This window comes from Agelaius phoeniceus, chromosome 1 (genome assembly GCF_051311805.1).
Source record: "Agelaius phoeniceus isolate bAgePho1 chromosome 1, bAgePho1.hap1, whole genome shotgun sequence".
Classification (NCBI taxonomy): domain Eukaryota; kingdom Metazoa; phylum Chordata; class Aves; order Passeriformes; family Icteridae; genus Agelaius; species Agelaius phoeniceus.
In genome coordinates this window covers 7,088,244-7,111,030 of record NC_135265.1, presented here as the reverse complement: position 1 = coordinate 7,111,030, position 22,787 = coordinate 7,088,244, and the positions used below count along the sequence as shown (strand labels likewise).

General features: G+C 45.9%; 2 protein-coding genes across 12 annotated transcripts in view; one reads left to right on the top strand and one right to left on the bottom strand.

Annotated features, from left to right (window-relative positions):
- Positions 1–538: 538 nt before the first annotated feature.
- On the bottom strand, positions 539–11,855 carry LOC129128168 (uncharacterized). 4 transcript variants are annotated; one of them, XR_013185089.1, is made up of 5 exons: positions 11,502–11,843; positions 10,830–10,995; positions 8,914–10,214; positions 8,010–8,147; positions 539–1,178 (listed from the first exon to the last, which is right to left on the bottom strand). XR_013185089.1 is itself a non-coding variant. In XM_077190146.1 (3 exons), exons 1-3 carry the CDS (start codon positions 11,410–11,412, stop codon positions 9,487–9,489), a joined length of 942 nt encoding a protein of 313 aa, XP_077046261.1. In that variant the 5' UTR covers positions 11,413–11,855; the 3' UTR covers positions 8,624–9,486. The 4 variants fall into 4 exon arrangements, 2 of the variants coding, with proteins under 2 accessions (XP_077046261.1, XP_054501308.2); XR_008535254.2 differs by lacking the exon at positions 539–1,178 and having other exon boundaries at positions 6,840–8,147; XM_077190146.1 differs by lacking the exons at positions 539–1,178; positions 8,010–8,147 and having other exon boundaries at positions 8,624–10,214; positions 11,365–11,855.
- Positions 10,212–22,787, top strand: part of KMT2C (lysine methyltransferase 2C) — a 190,205-nt gene continuing 177,629 nt past the window's right edge. For 7 of the 8 annotated variants that reach the window (XM_077189555.1, XM_077189707.1, XM_077189510.1 and 4 more), the window contains exon 1: positions 10,865–11,176. In XM_077189555.1, the coding sequence (XP_077045670.1) occupies positions 11,001–11,176 (176 nt within the window). In that variant the 5' untranslated portion in view covers positions 10,865–11,000. Of the gene's footprint in view, positions 11,177–22,787 lie in introns of all 8 variants that reach the window. The other variant, XM_054644553.2, reaches the window with a different exon arrangement.

The following is a 22,787-nucleotide window of genomic DNA, read 5'->3' as shown; positions in this document are numbered from 1 at the left end:
GCCCAGCACCCTTCCTGCAGGGACATCCCTGCCTCTCCAGCCCAGCACCCTTCCTGCAGGAACATCCCTGCCTTTCCAGCCCAGGATCCTTCCTGCAGGGACATCCCAGCCTCTCCAGCCCAGCACCCTTCCTGCAGGGATGGAGATGGGGGCGTGCTGGCTGCTAAGTCACTGCTGTGGCAGTGAAACCTCCCTGTTGGTTTAGGCTGATTTGTGTGGAAGATACAGGACCAGGAGCTGCTGAGCTCCAGAGCAGAGTGTGTTTGGTTCTGCTGATCATACAAGAGGGAAAACTCAGTAATGGAACCTCCATTGGCTGAGATACTCATGGAAATGCTGACCACACTGTGCAGGGTCGTGCCTCAAAGCCTGTGAGACTCCAGAGCTACAGGCTCTCTTTACACCAAGGCTAAGGACTTGTCTTACATCACCCACATCTCTCCCACAGCTCCCAAATCACACAGGACACGGGGTTTGAATGCTCCAACACAACATTCTTCAAGTTTGCCACATCTGTAGGAACAGGATGGCTCACTGCTTTGTAGGTGCCCTGGAACAACCTTTATTCAGAGCAAATGTTGGAGAAACTCTAATGAAAGAACACCCATGCACATGCAGACAGCAGAAACCAGTAAGAAAGTCCTGATTTTCTCCTCCTGTACTGCAGATCAGCTCCAGGATGCATTTTGCTGTTCCATCCAGCGAGGCAGCTGTGGCTGGGATCTGCCATCCCCATACAATGATTTTGAGTGAGGTTTTCTCAAGGAGTGCCCAGAGATGGAAAACTGAACTGAACTTGCCTTAAAGCAGAGCTTACAACAGATCTCCCTCTGCTCTACTCCTATTGAGCAAGGGACATCTGAACTTGTGTGCAGAAAGCAGCTGCAAAACAAGGCAGAAAGGGGCTAAGAATGACTTGAGATTACTCATCACTTGGGATTCCTTTGATTTCCTCTCACAATATGAAACAGTAGAGGTGGAGCAGGTCTAGTAGATCAGTGAATGCATCTTACTTGAAGAACAGGATTAATATCTTCCCACAGCCATCCACAATGAAGAATTCTTCAGTTGCCAAAATAATTCTGTGCTGAACAGAGGAATCCACAGGTGGGAAGCAGTTCTCAGTGAATTTGCTCTCTGGGTACTTAATAACTGCACATATTCAACAGCATCATTCTCTGAAACAAACAAGAGCATTTTTTCTGTGGTGCCCTCCTGCCTGTTGGCCAAAGGGATCAGAATTCCCAGTTTTGTTCCTAAAGGCTGGATCCACACTACCAACTGGTGGGTTGATCCTTGCCAAGACATTTTTAGAGGAATTATAAAAATCCCTCATACAGAGGGGAATTATATGCAGTACTTAGGCAAAACAGGCATTCCATTTATAAATATAATTACTTCTGCTATTCTATCAAGAAAAAGAATGTAGTAGTGAGGGATACAACAGAGAAAATTATTTATGTGTTGACACTTGACAATATAAATAGAAAACAGATCTGGCTGGAACTAAGTGGGAAATGAAAAAAACATGAGAAAATATGTAACTGAGATTACCAGTTGGAGGGATAATTTATGACCATTCCTAGTGCATTCTTTCCAATGAAAGTGCAGTCCCTCATTTTGCTTTATGTTTGGACTGTAATTATGTGTGCACTTAATTAGCAACAAATGCATGAGCTTACTTTGTGTTTTTTGGCAAATTATCTTCTTTTGACTGATGCCCTGAACGCTACAAAGCAGGCACTGGTCTGCTGTGCAAAGGAGGGAACAGAAGATGGCTTGGACATAGTCCCTGTGCTTTAGGGAGCTGGAGCACAGGTTGGAAAAGAAAGGAGAGTGCCATTCACACTGACAAGCAGTGGCTGGATGAAATATTAGGGATGAAATATTAGGGATCACACCTTAGGGATGATTCTGCCCCCATCTCTTGTGTTCATGCTCCTTTTACTCAGGCTGCTTGTCTGGGTATGTCCATTACTGCACGTCTTCTGCTTTAGATTTGGGAAGAGTATTTTTCTCCAGCATCTTCATTCTTAATATTAGTGATTTATCACATATGGTGCACTATATTTTTACAAAGCTGTAAGATACCATGGTGATTAACACCATATGAGAACCTAAATAGAAGGGAACAGGATAACAGAAATGTCCTCCCAGCAGACACAGGGCTTTAGCTTGTTTTTAGAGACAGTATCTCAGCTGCATGATTTTACTCTGTACATAAAAATTCTAGGAGTTCCATAATAGAAAACTGTACTTTCCTTGACAATGTTGCAGAGAGAACAAAAAAACCTCATGTTTAATTTCCCTCTAGCCTTTAACTAGGATTTTCAGATCAATTTGGAGAGACTGATTATTCTAACTCTTTTGATCATACAGATTTATTACTTTGATTTAAGAAGGCAGGAGAAAAAAATGTAAGAACCACAATTATTACCCCTTGTGTTTATACATGTACATAGATGAATTCTGGTAGGAATTTCTGGTAGGAGAACATCCCACCTTCACACAAACTTGTCCTGCCAATATTGCAGTCCCCACACAAAATCTATGCACTGAATCGACATGGTAATGAGAAACTAATCACATTTTACTTACCCAAAGAAACACTGTGAAAGCTTGGAGACACTAAAGGCTGCTTGAAATGAACACATCAGTGCTGAGCACCACACAGCCCTGCTTTCCAAACAGCTCTGTCCTCACCCACCTGGATTAGGGCTGCCACTGGGAGAGCCTTCCCCCCGCACCGCTGGATCCAAAGCAAGGACTTTACTGGAGTGTGGCAGCCAGCAAAACAAGGGAAGTTGTCTCTGGGCATGGGATAAACCAGAAAGACAGCCTGGGGATGCTGGAAAGTGTCAGGGTGAATCCCCTGTGCTACAAACGTGCTGGACATGAACTTTGGGCTCCCATGGCAGACAGGCAAAAGCGTGGGGGAGCCAGAGGTGGCTGCAGGCTGGGCATCCCTGGGTGTGCTTGATCCTCCAGGGCCAAGGCTGGCTGATCCTCCAGGAGTGCCAGGAGGGCTGCAAGGAGCATGGGGAGATGAGCATGAGCAGCTCCACATGCATCTTCCCCCCGAGCAGCACAGCACAGGTTAAATTAAAAAATGCACTGGGGAAAAGGTTGTTTCTCCAAAACTGGTCACTAGCAGCCAGGCCCCCAGGGATGCTCTCCTTGCCTAAGGATGAAATGGGATTATGATGGTAATGTTTGCTGTACTGTAATTAAGGTGGTGTCAGGACTTTCATTAAAAAGTGTGTTTTTGTTGAGGGACTACAGCTTGGAGAAAATTTTTGCTTGAGGCTGAAATATTACATGGTTCTCAGCCTGAAAACACTGCACAACCTTTATTATATATGTAATTTAGATCTTTAGTCTTGGCTGTGAAGGCTCTGCTATTGTTTTCATAGGGGTACATAGCTAATTGGTTTAAAAAATTAGATATTAAAGAAGTGAAGGACTGAATTCTGTTCTGGAACCCATGTATGGGACAGGTCTCCATTAACTGTCTGCAATTTACTCCAAAAACCAAAGGCCAAATGCTGCCCTTCCTACTCAGACACACAATGTTATTGAAGTAAACAGCTGGAAACAGGATTGGGCACCTGTGTCCAGGTATTTCCTCACTGCAACCCAAGGCCTCTCCCAAACTGTAACAACTCTACTGAACGTGGGGCAGAGATTATTTCCTTGCAACTGATCTATGGCAAGCTTATTTCCAGAAACAGAATTTAAATTCCTATGATAACAGTATCATAGCACCCAGGATCTCAGAGAAGGAACCACGACCCCTGTGCACGAGGTTCTGTGCAAAACACAGGATAAAAACCCAATATATGATTGCACACCAACAAATCCTTTCTCCCATTTCACGGCCAGGTTTGTATTATTTCTGTTAAGTAATCTGAGTGTAACACACCACTCCTGCAAACAGCAAACACTGCTCAGACATTTATTTAACTTTCTGCATGGTAAAGTCCCAACTTCACAGCAATCTATTGTCTTTCCCCAGAGGTGCACACAAAGGGGTCAGCTACTGCCCGGGGTTCTTGCTGCTGGCTCTGGGGTTTTTCCATTTATCTGCACTGTTTGGCACGTACAGCCTTCAGGTACTAATTTGATTTTCCTCAAACTATTAGCATTCTACCTTTTTGGATTAAAACTCCCATGCAATTAATAGTATGTCACAAAATATAATTTCTCTGCTGCCCACCACCACATAGATAAATAAAAGAATACTAAAGTTTATAAAATTACAGTTTCATAAATGTGTAAACCAGACAGGAATTCACAAAGAATGGAACAGAAGTTCCTAAGTAACTTGTAGATATTTATGTGACTTCACAGGGATGCTAAAAAAATACATAGCACAGCTCATTGTTTCTTCTAAGAAAAAGTTATATAAATTGCAAGTTTGGGAAGAATTTAAGCATTTCTGAAAATGTTTCAAGACAGAACAAACTTTAATCAGGAGGTAGTTGTCTTCAGTGAACCTATTTATGCAACTAGTTACTTATCTGCCTAATTTAGCATCCCCAGGATCATGGCCTCAGTTTGGAATAACTTAATGAATTTCAGTAGAGTGCCTCAGCTACCACTTGTAAAAATAGGATGATTCAAATGCAAATAAGTGCAAACATGTGCAAAATTAACATTCTTAATAGACAAAGCTTCTCCATATAGGAAGGTATTATTCATGCTACTACCAGAGGTAGGCAAGCATAATTCCTCATGTGGACAAACTCACTCCGAGTACCTTTTCTTGATTTCACTTAAATAAATTAAAGAAATTGGACTTAATCTAAAAAAAAGAAGAAAAAAAAAAGCCAGAAGATGCCAGGATGAGTGAGTCTGCAGGAGGGTTATACTACAACCACTGGTTTTAAATTCACACTCTGGCGTGCACAAAAAGAACATTTTTTTATGAAGATAAAAGCCTCCACGTGTAATAACTCGATATATAGACAAGCCCTAGGGGCTTGCATCTTGAGCACTTAACATTTTTGGCCTCATCTTAATGGATAAAAAAGGTGTGTTTCTCAGTCACATTAGCCCAGTCAAAGGAGCTTAATATGATGAAAAGGCTTTAGGGTTTGGTGAGGCTGAGGTGTAAAGGTGGGAGGCAGCACATCCATCACAGCCTGGGCACTGCTGCCTTCAGCACACTCTGAGCTGGGCAGGGGCAGCAGGGATGGGAACAGGGATGGGAACAGGCATGGTTGGAGAGCAGGCAGGGATGGGGAGCTCACAGGGATGGGGAGCTCACAGGGATGGGGAGCAAGGAAGGATGGGGAGCAGGCAGGGATGTGGAACTGACAGGAATGGGGAAAGGCAGGATAGGGGAGCAGGGAGGGATGTGGAACAGGCAGAGATGGGGAACAGGCAGGGATGTGGAACAGGAGGGATGGGGAGCAAGCAGGGATAGGGAGCAGGGAAGGATGGGAACTGACAGGGATGGGGAAAGACAGGGAAGGGGAGCAGGGAGGGATGGGGAGCTCACATGGATGGGAAACAGGGAGGGATGGGGGGCAGGGACGGATGGGAAACAGGCATGGTTGGTGAGCAGGTGGGGATGGGGAGCAGGGAAGGATGGGGAACAGGCAGGGATGGGAAGCTCACAGCTCACAGGGAGGGGGAACAGGCAGGGATAGGGAGCAGACAGGGATGGGGAGCAGTCAGGGATAGGGACAAGGCAGGGATGGGGAGCCTGGCCTGTGTCAGCCCCACATTCCTACAAACTCTGGATCTGTTTGTGTGGGGTGCAGCTGTCCAACAGAAATCAGGATATTTCAGGAGGGGAGCAGGTGAGAAAACATCAACTAGAAGGAAATGTTTTTTCCTCGAGGACTGTGAATGCCCCCAAAGAGAGCAGTTAGATGGATTCTAGGCAAACTGGACCTCCACACTATGAGCACTGCTCCAGAGCCCCCGGTAATTCTGGGATTCTCCAGCTGTCTGGGAATGCAGCTCAGGGTGAGAAGTGAGGCTTTTCTCCCACCATGGCAGCAAAAAGCCTCTCCCAAACTGCTGGGAAAGTCCCCAGTGCTCAAGGCAGGGTGTGTGTGTGTCATAGCCACTGCCCAGGCTGGGCTGCTGCCTGAAGTAAGGCAGATCCACGAGATGACAAGTAAGCAAAACTGATGAAAAGAAGAAACAAACATTTCAAGTTTAAAACTAGGCTTCCACAACACATTGGTTAGCATACGACAATTAGCATATGCTAACATTTTTTGTAGCCCAGCCAAGTTTAGTACAAATTAACCAGAAGTCACGTATTTGTATGATGTAATCCTGATTTTGTCACTTGATTTAGGCTTTGTCTAGAAGTCTTTTAAATTATCTCAGTCTTGGTTTTTTATTACTGAAGAAATAATCCAGTAATTTGGCTATTTCTGGACTGCCTGGGTGAATATAAATGTAGATATAAAACAAATATCACAGGCAGCTGATGTGGTTGCTGCACTCAGCTGCCCCTGCACCTTCATCCTGAAGTTTGCTACAAGGAGAACCATATGGGATGTGCAGCAGCACCAAACTGTCTGCAGTTTTCAGAGCAGCACACTGAAGTAAGCAGATGTTGAACACAGTCAATTATCAGTTTAGCACAGGGTAAGACAAAGTGGTTCAATATACTGAACATTTGAAATGTTAGCATGATGCTGATGTAGCTTAAATGCAGCTTTTGTGATAACTTGGACATTTCTGCAATGGGAACACAAATGCAAAAAAAACAAAAATTAAACTTTTCTTTGGTTCATGTAGAGTGATGGATGATCATTAAACTGGCAGAGCTCTGAATAAATGTCATAAACCAGAAAGTACCTGGATCCCATTCCTGATATAATCCAGAATAATTTTCTTATTATTTATGTTCCATACACCACTTTAGTTGTATAAAGACAAAATTGTATTTACATTCCAGTTGTCATTTTCCTTTAATTGTAACAGAATAATTTTCCTTAACTAGCTGATTTGAGGCAACATCCTGTCTTCAGCTTCTTCTGTTATGAAAGTATTTGTTATTAAGCACATTGGGACAATTTAGGATGTTTTGAAGTTAAAACCACTAGCATGCATTGTTTAATCAGAACTGCAAGGATCTCACTTACATTTTAGAAACAATTCCAAAACTACAGAAATATTTATTTTAAGGAAGGCTAGAATGTAAAATTCTAGTTGAAAGCTTCAACACTGCCTGCCCATGAAAGTTTAAAAAAAACCAGGTGTGTCAGCTCACCTGAGTTAGTTTACAATGAACAAGAGGATCTCTTAACATTCAGTAAAGCAGACAACCTGTTCATTCAATATCATACATTTGCTCCAAAAGCGTGTGTTTTCCAGACAGCGAAAATTTATAATAGGCGGTTAGTGTGGCCAAGGTATAAACGTAAAAATTTTCCTGACAGAACTGTTCAAATATCCTGAATCAACAAAGCACTCCCACACTGGATTTATGTGTGGTGACACGTCTCCCAGCTCGTCCCTCTGCCTGCTCCCAGTGACAGATAACGCCAGCAAATAGAGTTTGCTACAATTCCATCTCCACCTCAGGTTCCTGCTCTCCAGCCTCTCTCAGTCCTGCTCAGCTCTTCACACCTTTGATTGCCACAGCAGTGGCTGCAGCCCTTCACAGCACAGACCTGCCCAGCTGTGTTTGGACACGTAAGGAGATAAGGCACAGCAGCAGAACTCACGGGCTAAGTCCCTAATTCTCTCCTGTGCTAGACCACACTACACCAGTGTTGACTTAGTCCTGCCTCCACTCCTGTTTTATATCGTGGTAGATACATATACACATAATTTATGTATTAACAAAGGCAAAAAGAGAAAAAAATTTGAATTACACATTTTTGTATAAGACACACATCCCAAAGCTCAACCACTGGCAGGTCATCTAAAGGTATTAAAAACGTTTCCATGGAGGGACTGGATGAACAACACAGGGACAAGTAAACCCAGAGATTCCTGGGGTCTGCCAGGGGATGTGGCAGCCATTCCCCACACACCAAGCAGTTGATGAGAGCCCACGGTGTGCTCACATGTCACAGCTCCAGTCAATTTGCACACGCAGAGTGGCTCTGACACATCGGAGGCTCACCCAGGCCGTGGCGCATGTGCTCTGGGTCTGCTCGCGCACAGCCAGCCTGTCAGGAGATGGCCATTTGTTTCAGTAGACCAGATGGCAACCTGGCAACTCCAGCAAATGCCACACCAGCCATCCCACTGGGCAGAGGCAGTGGCCTTTTCCTTCCCTCTCCCTGCCCTTTTTCTCTCTACTCCACCCAAGCCTGGGCCTGTATAGCATTAAATGTTTTCGCTTAAATTACGCTCACTTGCCTGAGTTAACAAAATTCAAAGGCACTTTATTCTGTCAGACAACATGTAAACACATTAAGAGCCCGTATCTGAAACTGTATGAGCAGTATACCCATGCTGTCATTTACAGACTTCATAACACAAACATTTTACTCAGGATGTATTTTTTTATTTGGCATAAATGAGTACATCTTCAGTGGTAGGGCCAAGAAAGCCATACCAACAATCCAGCTGCTCTCCTTGCATGGTTGAACAATGGGGATGGCTCCATATAATTTTATGTGTATGTAAGTGGAGACAAATGCATTACTTCCTAATGTATTTCATACATTATATGAAAATGTCACAAAGGTCTATTTAATTACTCACAAACCTAGAAAAGGAATCAACAAAGGTTTTGTTATGAAAAGGTTCTGAACAAAACAGGCCAGCAAAAGTCCTATTTGCCACAGCATACCATTTAATTTTGTATTCTGACGCTGACAAGTGAAAAATTGGGGAAGGAAAAGCAGCGTAAAGCTCTGAATTGCTTTGTGTTTATTTTTACTTTAAAAAAATAGCGACTAACATCAGCCCCTCCTTCCCTCTTTGTACCTGTGTGATACCCCAGGCCATTTTGTCAACTGGGATTCAAACAGAAACCCGAAGGCCACGGGTGACACGCTCCGTGCGGGGCTCCCGGGATGTGTTTAGTCGCACCCTTGGGGCTATCGCTCCCCACCACGTCTGCAAGTCCGGCGAAGTTCCCGAACCCGCCCGCCAAGCGCGAGTCACCGCGCCGCTCCTCTGTCCGTGCGCGCCGGTTCGTGATTCAGCATCCGCGCCCCGAACCCGCTCCCTCCGCTCCGGCCCCGGGAGGGAAGGAGGGAGGGAAGGAGGGAGAGCCGGCCGGGCTGGGGCCCCGCGGGGGCGGCTCAGGGGTGCCCTTGGGGCGGTGCCCGGCGCGGGGGCCCCGGGCCGGCGGCCGCGCTCCGCTGGAGCCGCTCCCGCCGCGGGCAGCGGAGCGCGTCGGGGCAGCGCCCGGGAGGAAAGTCCGGGGGCGCGGCCGCTTCCTCGCCCCGTGGCCGGACTTTTCTCCGGCTGCGAGGCCGCGGCGCTCCCCCGCCTCCCCTCGGAGCCCGAGTCCCCGCTGGCCTCCGGGACACGTTAAATCCCGTGTAATGAGGCTTAACCCCGCCCCGCAGCCGGGCGGGCAGGCAGCCAGCCAGCCGGGCCCCTGCCCGGGGAGACCCCCCCCCGCCCCGAGCGCCCGCAGCTGTTCCAGCCGGAGCTGCTGGAAAGCGGCCACGCTCCCCAGACTTTGTCTCCCTCGCACACAGCGCTGAACTCTGCTCCCTCCCTCCTTCCCATCCCCCGGGGCGCCCGCGGCTCCCCCCGCCTCCACCGCCCCGAGCCGCAGACGCGCGGCGGGGGAAGGGGGAGCGCTCCCGCCGCCGCGCTCCGGCCGCCTCCCCGGGGGCTGCGCGGGGCTCGGGGGGAGCGAGCGCCGCCGGGGCGGGCACCGAGCGCTGCCCCCGGAGCCGCGTCCTGCGGAGCGCAGCCCGTGTGCGGAGACCGGCCGCTCGCATCCAGAAGGGGCTTTTCCTTTTCCACGGGGAAATAAATGAAAAGAAATAACAAGGGCGGGGAGAGGGTGGGGGAGCGCTGGGGCAGCGGCCGGGGCGCGGTGCGGGGTGGGGTGCGCGGAGCTCCCCGTGGCGCCGCGTCCCGTCCGTGCCCCGCTCCGCGGTTTCCCCGCAGCCCGGCGCGGCCCCAGCCCAGCCCCTGAGGTCGGCGAGGCGGCGGATGGGTGTCTGCGCCGGGGGACGGGCGGTGGGCGGGCGGGGCAGGCGCAGTGTGGGGCCGCGGCAGGGGAGGAGGAGGAGGGCGGTCGGTCGCTGTGTCTATGTGTCGCACTGGCGGGGGGGAAGGGAGTCGGGGAGGCGGGGGTTACACACCAGGGCAGCGCCGGGATCCCTTCTCCACCCCGCGGGGAGGGGGCAGGGCACCGCCTCCTCCTCCCCCTTCCTCCTCCCCCTTTTTCACCCTTCCTCCTCCTTCTTTCCCCAAAGTTAAACTTCCTGCTCCCGGCCCGGCTGGGAAGGGGACGCGGAGCCCGGCCGGACTCAGCCCCTCGACACACACAACAGCTGGAGCTGTCAAAACTTCCTCCGCTCGGCCTCGGCCCCCGCCGCCTCCGCCGCCGCCGCCCGCTCCTCCTCCGCCCCCGGGGGCTCTGCGCGGGGGGAGGGCGCAGGGCCAGGGTACAATGAAGCGGCGGCCGCCGCAGCCGGGCAGCGCAGCAGCCGGAGCCGCCGCCAGCGCCCGGGGCCTCTGAGCGGGGGCGCCCAGCGGCGGGACCAGCCGCGTCTCTGTCGCTCGCTCTCTTCACCTCCCCCAGCCCCGAGAGACCCCGCCGAGCCCGGGGAGGGTGTTATTGTGTGTGAGACCCTTCCTTCCGTCCTCTGCGCTTTCTCTTCGCCCCCCCTCCCCTCCTCCTCCTGCTCTCCCCATGCTGCTCCCCCTGCTACCTGTGCTGGTCGGCGGCGGCTGAGGCCAGCGATGCGAGGCGGAGGTGGAGGAGGCGGAGGTGAGGAGGAGAGGAGCCGCGGGAGCAGGAGGAGCATCGGGATCCCCATCACCATCCTCATCTTCATCCTCATCATCATCATCCATGTGTCTCTCTCGTCCTGCTGACTAGGATGTCAACGGAGGACAAGAGTCTGGTGGTGGCGGTGGTGGAGCCGCCTCAGCAGCAGCAGCAGCCCCCCGAGCCTGGAGCTCCCCCCCCAGCAGCAGCAGCAGCAGCCACAGACAAAAGACCTAGGGGCCGGCCTCGCAAAGATGGCGCTTCCCCTTTCCAGAGAGCCAGAAAGAAGTAAGTTCAGCGTTTGTGTGTGCGAGGCAGAGAGGGGCCGGGGCAGGCGGCCAGGCGCAGGCAGAGCTGTCAGTGGAGACTCGCTACTCGTCGCCCCCTCCCTCTGCCTAATGCCATTTTGAGAAGGGCCCTTCTTTCTTCTCCTCCTCTCCCCTTTGCACTTTCCCCTCCTCCTCCTCCTTTTTCACCTTTGTCTTCCTCCGCCTGCTCTCCCTTTTCCACTTTTCTTTCACCATCCCTATTCCTTTCTTCCCCTCCTTCTCCGGAGTTTCTCTTTAGCTCTTCCCCCTCCACCCTCTTCCTCCTTTTTCCCTCGCCTTTGCACCTTCCCCCTTCTTTTTGGGTCCGTTCCCTTCCAGGACGCTCGGCTGCCTTCAGCGTCGCCTGGGTACTCCCTGTGCGCTGACGGTAGTTCCTCGTCGCTTTCCCTTGTCATGCCCCCCCCTTCCCCTCCTCTTTTTTGGGAAGGAAAACACGGTTCTCAGCGGGTGGCGGCGAGGACACCCCCGCACCCCCCGCGCACACGCAGAGTTGAGGCAGGAGTTTCTCGGCGGCGCGGGGGGAGCTGTCAGCGGCCGCCGCACGGAGGGACGCGCCGGCGGGACGGTGCCGAAGCACAACAAACACACGGAGGGAGGGGGCGGAGGATGGCGGGGGGAGCCCGTTCCCAGCCGCTGGCAGCTCTCCCTTGGCCGCGGCCTCTCCCCGCCGGGGGCGCGGGCGCTCGCCCGCCTCAGCCCCCCCCGCGCCCCGCCGGGCGCTCCTCAGGGGCCGCTCCGCTCCCGCAGCCTCGGGCGGGGATCCCGCCGGGCCGGGCCGGGCCGGGCCGGGCAGCGCTGCCCGCAGAGGGAGCGGGGGTGGCCGCGCTGCCCGGGGTGCGGGGCCGGGCTGCGCTCGGGGAGAGGCCCCGGGAAGCGCCGCTGCCGCGCTGGCTCCGCTCCCCGCGGGTTATTTTTGAGTAGGATGGAGCTTGCCATGGCATAGCTGATGGCAGCGGTAATAGGGCAAAGCTGGGCGGCACGTTCGGCCAAGGAACGTCAGGAGGTGACCAAAGCGGCTCCTGCGCTGTGCGGTCTGTCCCAGCCTCGGGGTTCAGAGGTTGTTCCCTTTGTTTTGGGGGACGCGCTCGGTTTTGTCACTGCCGTGTTTGTCCTGGCGAGGTCCTGGCGCTTCCCTGAGCGCCCACCCCAAACATCGCTGCCGATTTCCGTGCCGGAATCATTTCTGTTGGAAAAGACTTTTAAGGTCAAGCCCGACCATAAGGTCACAGTGGAAGTCCACAACATGACGAGGGATTCTGCTGGGCTGGACCTAACCACATGCGACGACCATGCATCTTTTATATGCGTTTGCTTTTACAAATACATAAGTGTCCCAGGAGAGAGCTCTCGTTAGTTTGGGATACACGATTTTTTTGTTGTTGTTGTCATTGATGAAAGTTTGCCTGCCAAGATTTTCATGTCCCCTCTGGTTTTGGGGAAGGTGTGTTGTTTACAGCTCCCTCTTTTCATTATCTTTTGTATTTTCCTGATAGAATTTTTAATATAGCGGTCGTTGAAAGTAGTTGGCAAACGTACACGTGGTGAAGTTCTTGCATTCATCTCCTTTATGCTTACTTTTACATACTTAGGTTTTATTTTTACTTACAGAATCCAAACCTTACATAGGAAACCTTTGAATGTTTTATTTTGAAAGAAATTTTTCTGAAGAAAAATGCAAATGCAACTGTAATGTACCAGTCTGCACAAAAAACCTAAATTGTGTTACGTGTGAAAATTGACATATCTTGTTAGGCCAGTTTGAGGTTGTGTATGCACTCTTGAGGAGAAAAAGTGTGTGTTAAAGAGGTAATTCCTTGCCTTCAGTTAGGTTTTTGGTGCCATGGGAATGTTGCTGGCTAGGTTTAGGAAGAAGTAAAATATTCCTGTAAAATATGAGCTTATGCTGATGTGATTATAAGTGTTTGTGTGAAAGTGGGAAATTAAATTAGCTGAGACAAAAATTAAAATGAATCAATACTCTTTTTGTTCACACTCTGATTGTTCCTGGCTGGTGTGGTGCTCCCTGTTCTGCTGCAAACATCTTTCTGCAAATCCTGTACTTTTGGTAAAGGCATTATGCCATAGGTCATAAATGCTTTTGAAGCTAGGGTTTTATAAAACAAATGTTATTTTCTGACCTGTGCCAGCATAGGTGTAGGCTGGTGGTTTGTAGTTGCATCCATTTTGGGAAGAGAATGGTTTTATTTTCTAAGTTTTCCTATGTATAAAATACAGATTACAACTAGCCTAGCAAATACAGACATGAGACAACTACAACTGTTTTCTATTTTTTCCTTCAGAGTGCTTGGTCCTATCTTCCTTTTCACTTCTGTGCTTTCCAGTTGGATTAATGTGCCTCATGTAAACCAGATAAAAGAGCATATGTCAGACCATTTTCTGTACTGTAATCACATGTCTAAATCACTATTAGCCAGTCAAATTGTTCAACTGCTTTATCCCATTATAGGAAATGTTCCACTGAATGTTCAGTCTAAGTGCAGTCTAAGTAATGATAAAACGAAGAGCCCTGCATTAAACTGGCAAAGCCAGAATAGAATAATTCCTCAGCTATGGATGCCTCCATTAAACAGCAGTGCCATATTGGAGAGTGCTTTAGGTTGGTACTTTACCTTCTTTGAAGGCCATGTTTTTAAGCAAATTTGATGAGTTTAAGCAGACAGATGGAAAACTGCCTTGAATCTGCTCCTGTGAGATGCCAGGGATTCTCAGCTCTTCCAGGAGCAGGCTGATGTTAAGGGAGCAGAGGGTTCTTCAGTAGGACAGTGCTTGCCCACATCTCATTCTGCATTTTGCCTGCTTATCGATAAAAACTCCAGGGGTGCTGTGGACACAGATAAGAACAGGGAACAGTGGAGGCTTCCTGTGGGTGAAGAGCTGGGAATCAGTGTCATCAGTACCTGGAGAGAGGTACAGATGGTGGAATGTGGCTGCTAGAACAGCCTTTTATCATTGTTTGAAGGATGTAGCTTCATGTGGCACTGGCAGGAGAGTTAATCTTAGGTGAACAGTTCATTTTTATTATTTATATTGTAATTGTGCCTAGAGGCCAGGGCACCATTACACTACACGCAGTACAAATGCATAAGCAAAGGTTGTTCCTGCACAAACAATTTCTTAATTTAAATGTAAAGATAAGGCAGCATGTAAATGTAAGAAATGTATTGGGAAAGCACAAGGGAGCTGTGAGAATGCTGTGAGCAAAAGAACATGCAGAAGTTCAAGTGCCCTGGCTATCTCAGCATCGGGGAGTGATTCACAGGCATCCAACTTGGAGGATATATTTAAAGCAGGGTAGCATTGTCACCCTGAGGATTTTCACAGAAAGCTGCTTTCCTGCCTGAACTGCCAGGCCAACACTCCTGTTTTCTTCCTTACATTTTGACAAGGGGATATCTGTACAGAGCAGCAATTCAAATTTAAGAGGTGGAGCAAGAACAGGCCATGCAGGGCCTTGAAATTTAGAGCAAGGAGGTTGTTCATGCTATGGTGCATCAGGAAGAATACAGAGAACTGAAATCAAAGCAGTGAATGAAGAAAATATTTCTGTAGGATTGTCTTTCTGCCTTAAAAGGTAGAAAGGCTGAATTTATACAAGTTGAAAAAAGATAATAAAGTTGCATTACTAAAGCTGGAACGTGGTGGACAAGAAAGAAGCTTTCAGATGCATGGTTAAAAGAATTACTAGGATTGTAGAGGAAAAATGGAAATTAGGTGCCACCTCTCTGTATGGCCTGAAATCTTGGGAACTTAACTCTTGCTTGGATTATACCTCAAGTTCCAGGGTAGGGACCTGAAGGATAGGAATGTGGTTGGAAAGAAGTTGTAGAGGAAGAGTTTCGTTTTGACTGTGTATGAACAACTGGTTGTTCATCAAAATGTATTACAATCGTATTGTACAGGGGCAGTAAACATTTTTGTAATAAATTTTAAGTAGCAGAGCTTTCTTAATCTCTGCAGGTTACAAGCAGCACAGACAGATGCAGCTCTTTAGCAAAATTTAGTAGCAGAAGTCTCATTGATTGTGACCCTTTATAGATCAGTGCTAAGCTCACTTTAAACTTTATTTTCAGCATCTATCAGATCTTGATGTATGCTACCAGTTATTTTTGCAAACGTCTTTAGTTTAAAGCAGAATATAATAATGCTTTCAAAACTGGGGAGAACATTTTGTGTGTCTTTTTTAATTACCCATGTTTTCATTTCCATAGTAGTTTTTCATTACTTTGGCCAATGTAAGCTGCAGAAGGTTTTCAAAGGCTATTGATTTCACATATGCAGATGGGTTAAGGTCTGAGGACCCTTAAGCATAAGTGTTTTTGCCAGGAAATGATTATTTGAGATTTTTGATCATCACTTTAGTTGCATTTGCATTAGGGTAGGCCAATATTTAAAGATACCTACAGTCATTTCAAAAGAAGCTTAAAGTGTTGGATGGAGCTTTATAGCTCAGCTGTGTTTCTTTAGTTCATCACACACCTTCTGTGTGATACTTGTGTCTTTACTTGCCTGCCCTTTTCTCAATTCAAAATTTAACATTTGCAAATGTAAGATGTATGTTGTGTTGTAGAATAAAAATGTTCCTAAACAAGAGCACAGTCAGGGGAGGTCATCCCTACCTGGCAAGACAGAGGTTTTTTGATGGACAAGCTTTGTACAACTATTGCACAGCGAAGGGTTAATGTATTAATGCAAACACTGGCCTCTACAAGCCACGTGTATCAAACTGCTTGGCCAAAAGCCAGAAAGCACATAGTGGAACACAGAGTGAGGAGGAGATGAGGTGTGAGGATTGAAGTTGGCTCTTTGCAGAACAGGGCTGAGCTTTGTGCCATTTTCTTCAGCAGCCCATGTTCTGTGACTTCCTCCACCGTATTTGAATTACCAAGCAATTCCCCAACTGCTTTATGGATTTTTTGCACAGGAGCCTGGCTCACAGTGCTCAGGAGATGAATGATATCTGTACAAATGTTCAGATTTTTCAGTTCTTGATAATTGCTTGTGTGATGGATAGGGCTTACAGAATTGTTTTACCACAAAATTATTAAAGTACGGATTTATGTAGGGTCTTTACTCGTGTCTTAAGGGTGAGTGAAGTTAAGCTGAATGCTGGAAATAGATGCACAGTTTCCCCAGTTTGAAACAGGCTTGCTGTGAAGGACTCTTGAAGACTTTTTTTTTAACATTTCAGTTGTTAGTTTCTCTATGTTTGTATTTAATGATCCACTGAACTTCTGTAGCACTTGTCATGAGAGGACTTCCAAGAGCTGTCAGACAGATCAAGTGTGATGGCTGGCTGAAATCTCAGCATATTTGTCACCACCAATGTCTTGCTCAGTCTCTTGGTTGCTACTCTGAGCCATCTACACACCAGACATCTCTTCATCCTGTGTGCAGTGACACTGGAGACTTTTCCCAGCTTAAAACAATAAAAACAGTTCCATTTTCTTGGCTTTGCTTGTGGATTTTTTTTTTTCTTGTTAGCATGTTAACTCCTACTAACTTCTTGTCATTGTTCTTTCATAAGATAAGTAATTGGAAATGGACATTTCTATTCTTTGTCATCATTTCAGCTCAGAGATGGTTTTCCAAGGCAGTTGGCTTGCTGAGAATAGGTGAACTCTGCCTTTCTCAGGCTGGAGTTGTTTTTAACTCCTTGCATCTCAGCAATACTGGAGGGGTACCAGGGTTATGTATTACTGGGGAAAATGGAATTTCCTTATCCACCACTAATGATCACTCCCTTATTCAGTGTTGTTATACACTAATCCTGTGAAATTAACTTTTCAAGAAATGCTGTCATAGGCACACCAAAATGTTATTAGTTACTCAAAAATTAGGTGACTGACAATTCCAGGAAATATTGAAATTGCTTTTCTCCTGTGTTTAATATATTTGACCACCAGTTCATCTGCATGGTTCATATAGTTTGGATGAATACAGAGGAACAAGATTTTACTACTTTTTTGCTTGTAACTTGTACTTTTGGTAACTTGTACTGAATTCTGCATTTTTTGTTCTGTTTTTTTTTTTCCCCCACTGGAAGGATGGCACTAGACAGTGCTGTTCATGCCATTCCTCTGTTAGTCAAAGTAACTTGGGGCACTTGTTTCAAGAACTACCCTGAGTAAGTTCTTCTAACAGCACTGGTGCTTTTGAAAGCAACTAAGATAAAGTAGCAAACCCCTTAAAACCTAGAATATTTATTACTTAAAGAAACATAGGCTGTGAATGTGTGGAGTGCATCAGGTGGTTATTTTCCCCAAACACCATAAATCTTCAGCTGGTTCTGGCAGCCAAAAGGAGCAGCAGCTCTGCCCTCCCTCTGCTACCAGCTGTTTGTTCTCTCCCCTGTGCTGACCCAGGCACTTGTGGTGAGCTGGGCTGGGAAACTGAGCTGGGCTAGGACTAACCTGGCAAAGAAACGTGTTTGTGATAGCATGAGGGAGGAGGAGGAGGAGGAGGAGGAGGAGGCCAGAGCAAGGGCCAGGCTGCTGGAGGGAGGCAGAGCCGCAGCTCTTGGCAGCGCCGCCAGCCTGCAGCGCTCTCTGCCAAGGGGCAGCCTTGGCTCCCTGAAATTTGGGGGATTTTGGGTTCCAGGCTGACTCCTTTGAGCTTTCCAATACAGGAGTAAATATTCAGGAGATGGAGGTTTTTACAGGCTGGTTCATTGGTTGTTGAAAAAGAAATGGTGATGTTGAGAGGGTTCTTCACAGCATATAGAAAGAGGAGTTGTTCTCATCTTCCTTGGCATTGATTAAATGAGGAATTTCAGTTCTCACTTCGATCCTGGGAATCATTCTTAAATTGAGTATTTAAAGCACCCTCCAAAACAATGTAAGTAAAATATTTTATGTTAACAATAATGTCTGGTATCCTGGAAGCTCCTTCCTACAAGTATATTAATATATAGGCATTATAATGAAATCAAATGAGGGCTTGCTTCTTTCAGAATATTTTTGCATTTTTTTGGGAAGTATTTTTACTAAATCACACGTGCACCCAATCCTATTGCCAGCCATTCCCATATAAATTTATAATTACTAATTTTCAGTGCTGTATTTATCAACATTCTAATTGCTTTCCTTGAAGAAACTGCTGGAAGCACTATCAAGCTAGGATGTTTCCACCCAGACTTTTGGCATTGGGTATGGGGAGGGAAAAAAAGGACTTTTTCTCTTCTACTGCGTTATTACTGAAAATAAAGTCTTGCCAAAACTAGTTTTAATGAGACTCTCAGAAAAAAAAAAAATCAGCTTTAGAAAAAATTACCAGTTTTTTTACTTTGCCTATTATATATTTATATTCTTGGAGCATGTGCAGTTGAGTCACTTGTAAAATAAAAGGGATTTTTGGTAGTGAGGATGTGGTCCAAATGTGCAGTCTCCGCCACTAAACATTTACTGACATCTGAGGTGGCTCGTAGTGCTGTGAGTCTGGAAGCTGTAGCTAATCCAGAAGGACTTCTGGAGCATCCCAGTGTTCATGGAACCTGGATGTTCCAATAATGGTGTCTTACCCTGCTGTCTGTCTGTCTGGCAGTGAAAGACTGTCTGCAGTGTTCTTAGGGCTCAAGAGAACAAGGATGGCTCCATATTGTTACTAATAAAGAGAGGAGTAATTCTGCCTTAAAATTTGGGAGATTTATTAGTAAGCCATTTCATAAACCCAGAATGTGAATTATTCAGGGTTCTTTTTCCTGAAGTGTGAAGTTCAAAAGCACAATGAAATTATTTTAAATGAAAGGAATATTTTAGTTTTCCTGTATCAGCAGAGATAAATGGAACTCTATGGCCAAAAAAGACTTGAGGGTGATCTTGCTCATCCTTCTGTGTGTTGTGTATCTGTTCCATTTCTGACAAATGGTTCTCTGACTTGTTTTTGAAGTATTTAGTGAATGCAGTTCCCCTATGTCTCTAGGCAATTGGTTTCAGTAACTAATTTTGGGTAGTATAAAATAAATATTCTTTACTGCTGATTAAGCCAGTTTTGTTTTCTCACAGTTAAGACTCCACAGCTGAAATGGAGAACAATTTTTATACAAAACTTTTTCAGGTGATTGTCTCCTTTGTTCTGCACTGAACCAGCTTAACCTCTTCAGCAACAGAATATTGATTAACTGACTTATCCTTTAAAAGATTACTAGTCTTTATTAAGTTTCTCTTGGTTGATATGAGCCACTTCTCGATTTATCAGAATGATTTTTGTTAAGATCTTGTCATCAAAAATACTTGCAGCCTCTGCCATGTCTTGTATGTAACTCTCCTGTGTGTGTCAATGTCCTCATGCAGGTCCTGGAGGGAGGGACTTTCTTGCAATGTTCATCCACATGGATTGAAAAGAAATTGCAAATAAAAACCCTCTGGGTGCCATAGTTCATCGTTGCCAGCCTCTATGAGGGCATTTTTACCAGGACTGTATTAGGGAAGATGATTGCTCATAGCTTAGAGATTACTTCTGTTTCTTAAGCATTGTGTGAAATTCTTCCAGTCCTGCTGACTTGAATTTCTCTGATTATTTAGTCTAGCAACAAAATCAGTTTCTAGTATTAGCTACAATAAATCTGTTTTATGAAGGCTAAAATACAGAAAATGGCATTTGAGTCTGTTTTGTTATCCGTTTGTTCTTTCTAAACACTGTTTGTACAGACTTTTGTGTTTTACTTCTTACTTCTAAAATATTTCTGAAACTTTGTTTGCCTTTTATACTGCACAGTGGTAATACTGCATGCTGTGCTTTTATCTCTTCTGATTTTTATCCCTGACAGTTTATGCTGTTCCTTTATATTCATTAAAATGCCCTTGTTTCCATTCCTAATATGATTCTTTCTAGTTTCAGACCCTTATTACTGGCTGCTTTTATGCAGCCTGTATTGTTCATATACATTTCCTATCTCTCCCCTGCTTTGGAATACTTTGCCATTGTGCACATTCCAGTACAATAACTGCCAGTCCTCCTTTAAATTGTAGTCTCAAGAGATTCTAGCAACAAGTTCAAAGAGTTTGTTGAAATTTGCTTTTCTTCTTTCAGTTAATTGAAGATAAAAACTTGCTCTCCCTCTCTGCTGCTCTCGCTTTCCCCCTTCCTTGGCACAGCGAGTGCTTCTCGTTACCACTTCCAGCCAAATCACTGTACACATTGAGATGTTTAAAATGGAGCCTGCCCTAATAGAGTGAAGTGTGAAGTAACTGCTCTTCTGGCACCCTCAACTTTGTGAAACAGTTGTCCTCAGCGTTTTCACAAACATGTTGGGCTGTTTGTTCTGATATTTTGGTTTTCTATTAGACGTATGGATGATGAAGGCCTCGTCTTACCCTCTGAGATACGTGCTCTGAAAACTTCTGCTAGCTGATTCCAAAGCCTTAGCAGCTTCCTCAGATTTTTCTCTCCCAGCCTTCCCTGTTCCTTTTTTCCTAGTTCCTATTCTCTGTTGCTTATGTGTTTGTTTCACCTCCAGCTTTTTTCCTTGTAATAAAAGCAAGTAACTATTTTTTTTCGTACTGTGGCCCACTGAACTGGATGAGACTAGAACTTAGAAATGGGCCAGATGCTTTTCATTGTGAAGAAAAGCTTGGAAAAGGGAATTTTGAAATAAAAAGAACTGATCATTTCAGTTTCCTTAATTTTTTCCATTTCTAATTGTGCTAATTTGTGGCTGTGCTAGTGTTTTGTATGGATGAAGGGCATGGCTGTAGCCAGCAATAGTGTTCTGGCACATGAAGCACTCAGCTTCTTGTCCATGGCTGTGACAAAACTGGCAGGGAATGTTTGGAGTTGCTGGACACTGTTGTCCCCAGTGTTGTCTCTGCTGCCATACAGTTCCAGTCGTTGCTCATGCACTTCTGACCACTCTGCCAAACAGCTCTCAAGGCTGGCCCAAGGTTTCCTGTGGTCCCCATGCTGTTCCCAGCACAGTTTGTGTGGGGCTGCTTTGTGGGGGAGGTTGGGAATGAGATGGTGTGGATGGAAGCTGTCCTGTGCTTGTCAGCCTCAAGGCCACCACCACCAGCTATCTTTTATGTACTGGTATAACCATAACTGGATTTGTTTTGTTGGTGGTGTTGTATCAAGGAGGAATTCAATCAAACTGATAGAATTCTTATCAGTTTCACTCTCAGCCTCCTGGGCAAGCAGTGTGCCACAGTTAATGTTCTCTAACCCATAGGGATGGGAGTTTAGGAGGAGCAGCTCACTGCAGAATTGCTCTAGAGGGAGCAGAGGAGATGGGATGTACAAGCCATGAGGCTCTGGGAAATGCTGGATTTCAGTGCTACTTCAGGCTTCTCACAAACAATGTTTCCTGGTTCATATTTTGAGTAATTAACCTTGCATCAGGCATCCTGGTAGAGATCTATACAAAGGAAAGTGCAAAACACATTCAGCAGGAGTTCTAATTTAGATTTCTGCCTGTGTCTTTCAGAAACCCTTTAGGAGAGAACTGGGCCCAGAAATGGGAGGGTAACTCAAGAAATAAATTATCTGTAAGCATAATTATTTAAAGAAATAATCTCTGAGCACTAAGGGCTGGCTCATGTCTGGCTTTGCTGTTGTCTCTTTCTTTAATGGAGTGGCAGAGTATTCTTTGTGTTGTGGTATGCTGTGAATGGCTTGGAAATACATTAATTTCAAATATATTAGTTGGTAAAGAATAATATAAGAGCTTGATAAACTCACATTTCATGTGCTCTTTTTGTGGTCTTCTCAGACAAGGATACATTGGTAGAGCAGAACAAAGTACTGTTGGTTGTGAACCTACTTTATGGACAAGCAGAAAATCTTGATCTCAAGGCTTGTTAGCCAGATGGTGTCAGTGAGGGTTTTAAATTACTGATAATATAAATAAATATTTGTTTAAGAATATTTTCTGCTTACTTTTTTTTTTTTTTTAATTCATGTGTCTCTTTTCATTTCACTTGCTTTGGACTGTCTTGATAGAAAAGAAATAACCAGTTTTTACATTGTTAACTTGGCCATGCTATTTTAAAGGCTTTTTTAGACCACTGAGAGTTTCTTGTCTATACTTAGTTAACATGCTCACACTTAGAAAAAGTGAAGTCATAATTGTCTTGGACATGTTTAAACTTGAGTTGAAGCATGGGCTCTCAGCTATTCCATATCTTCTCAGATGCACTGTGTTCCTCGTGTGGCTAGAATTTGGAAAAGCGTTGTGATAGACATTTAGCTGGCTTTTATCTAAAGACTATAAATGTTGTTCAACTAAGTTGTTAAATATTTTTGGGTATTTCTGGGGTTTTTCTCTTTCTCTCTCTTTTTTTTTTTTTTTTTTTTTTGTCCCCTAGTGTGTAGCCTGAACCGAACCTGGGGAATTTATGTATTTATATCTGCGTGGATGTGACCACGTCATGTGGTGTGGGAGCATATTCCATAACAGCTATTAGTAATGGGCCTTGGGGACAGGGCAGGGGCTGAATTCTAGCTCCTGTAGTCATGCCACCTAGGTTTCTTTTTTGGGAACATTGTGATGGTCTAGTTTCTGTCTGAATTGTTTTCTTTCAAAACTTGAATAATTATATTTATTTTACTGTTCTAAA

Excerpts from the sequence above, each read along its gene's own strand:
- LOC129128168 (XM_054645333.2), bottom strand. The coding sequence starts at position 11,612 with ATGACAAGGGAAAGCGACGAGGAACTACCGTCAGCGCACAGGGAGTAC. Across the intron at positions 10,996-11,501 it reads ACCCAAAAAGAAGGGGGAAG|TCAGCAGGACGAGAGAGACA; the intron begins GTGCAAAGGCGA and ends TTGACATCCTAG. Across the intron at positions 10,215-10,829 it reads GCCGCCGCCGACCAGCACAG|TGCGACACATAGACACAGCG; the intron begins GTAGCAGGGGGA and ends CCCCCCCGCCAG.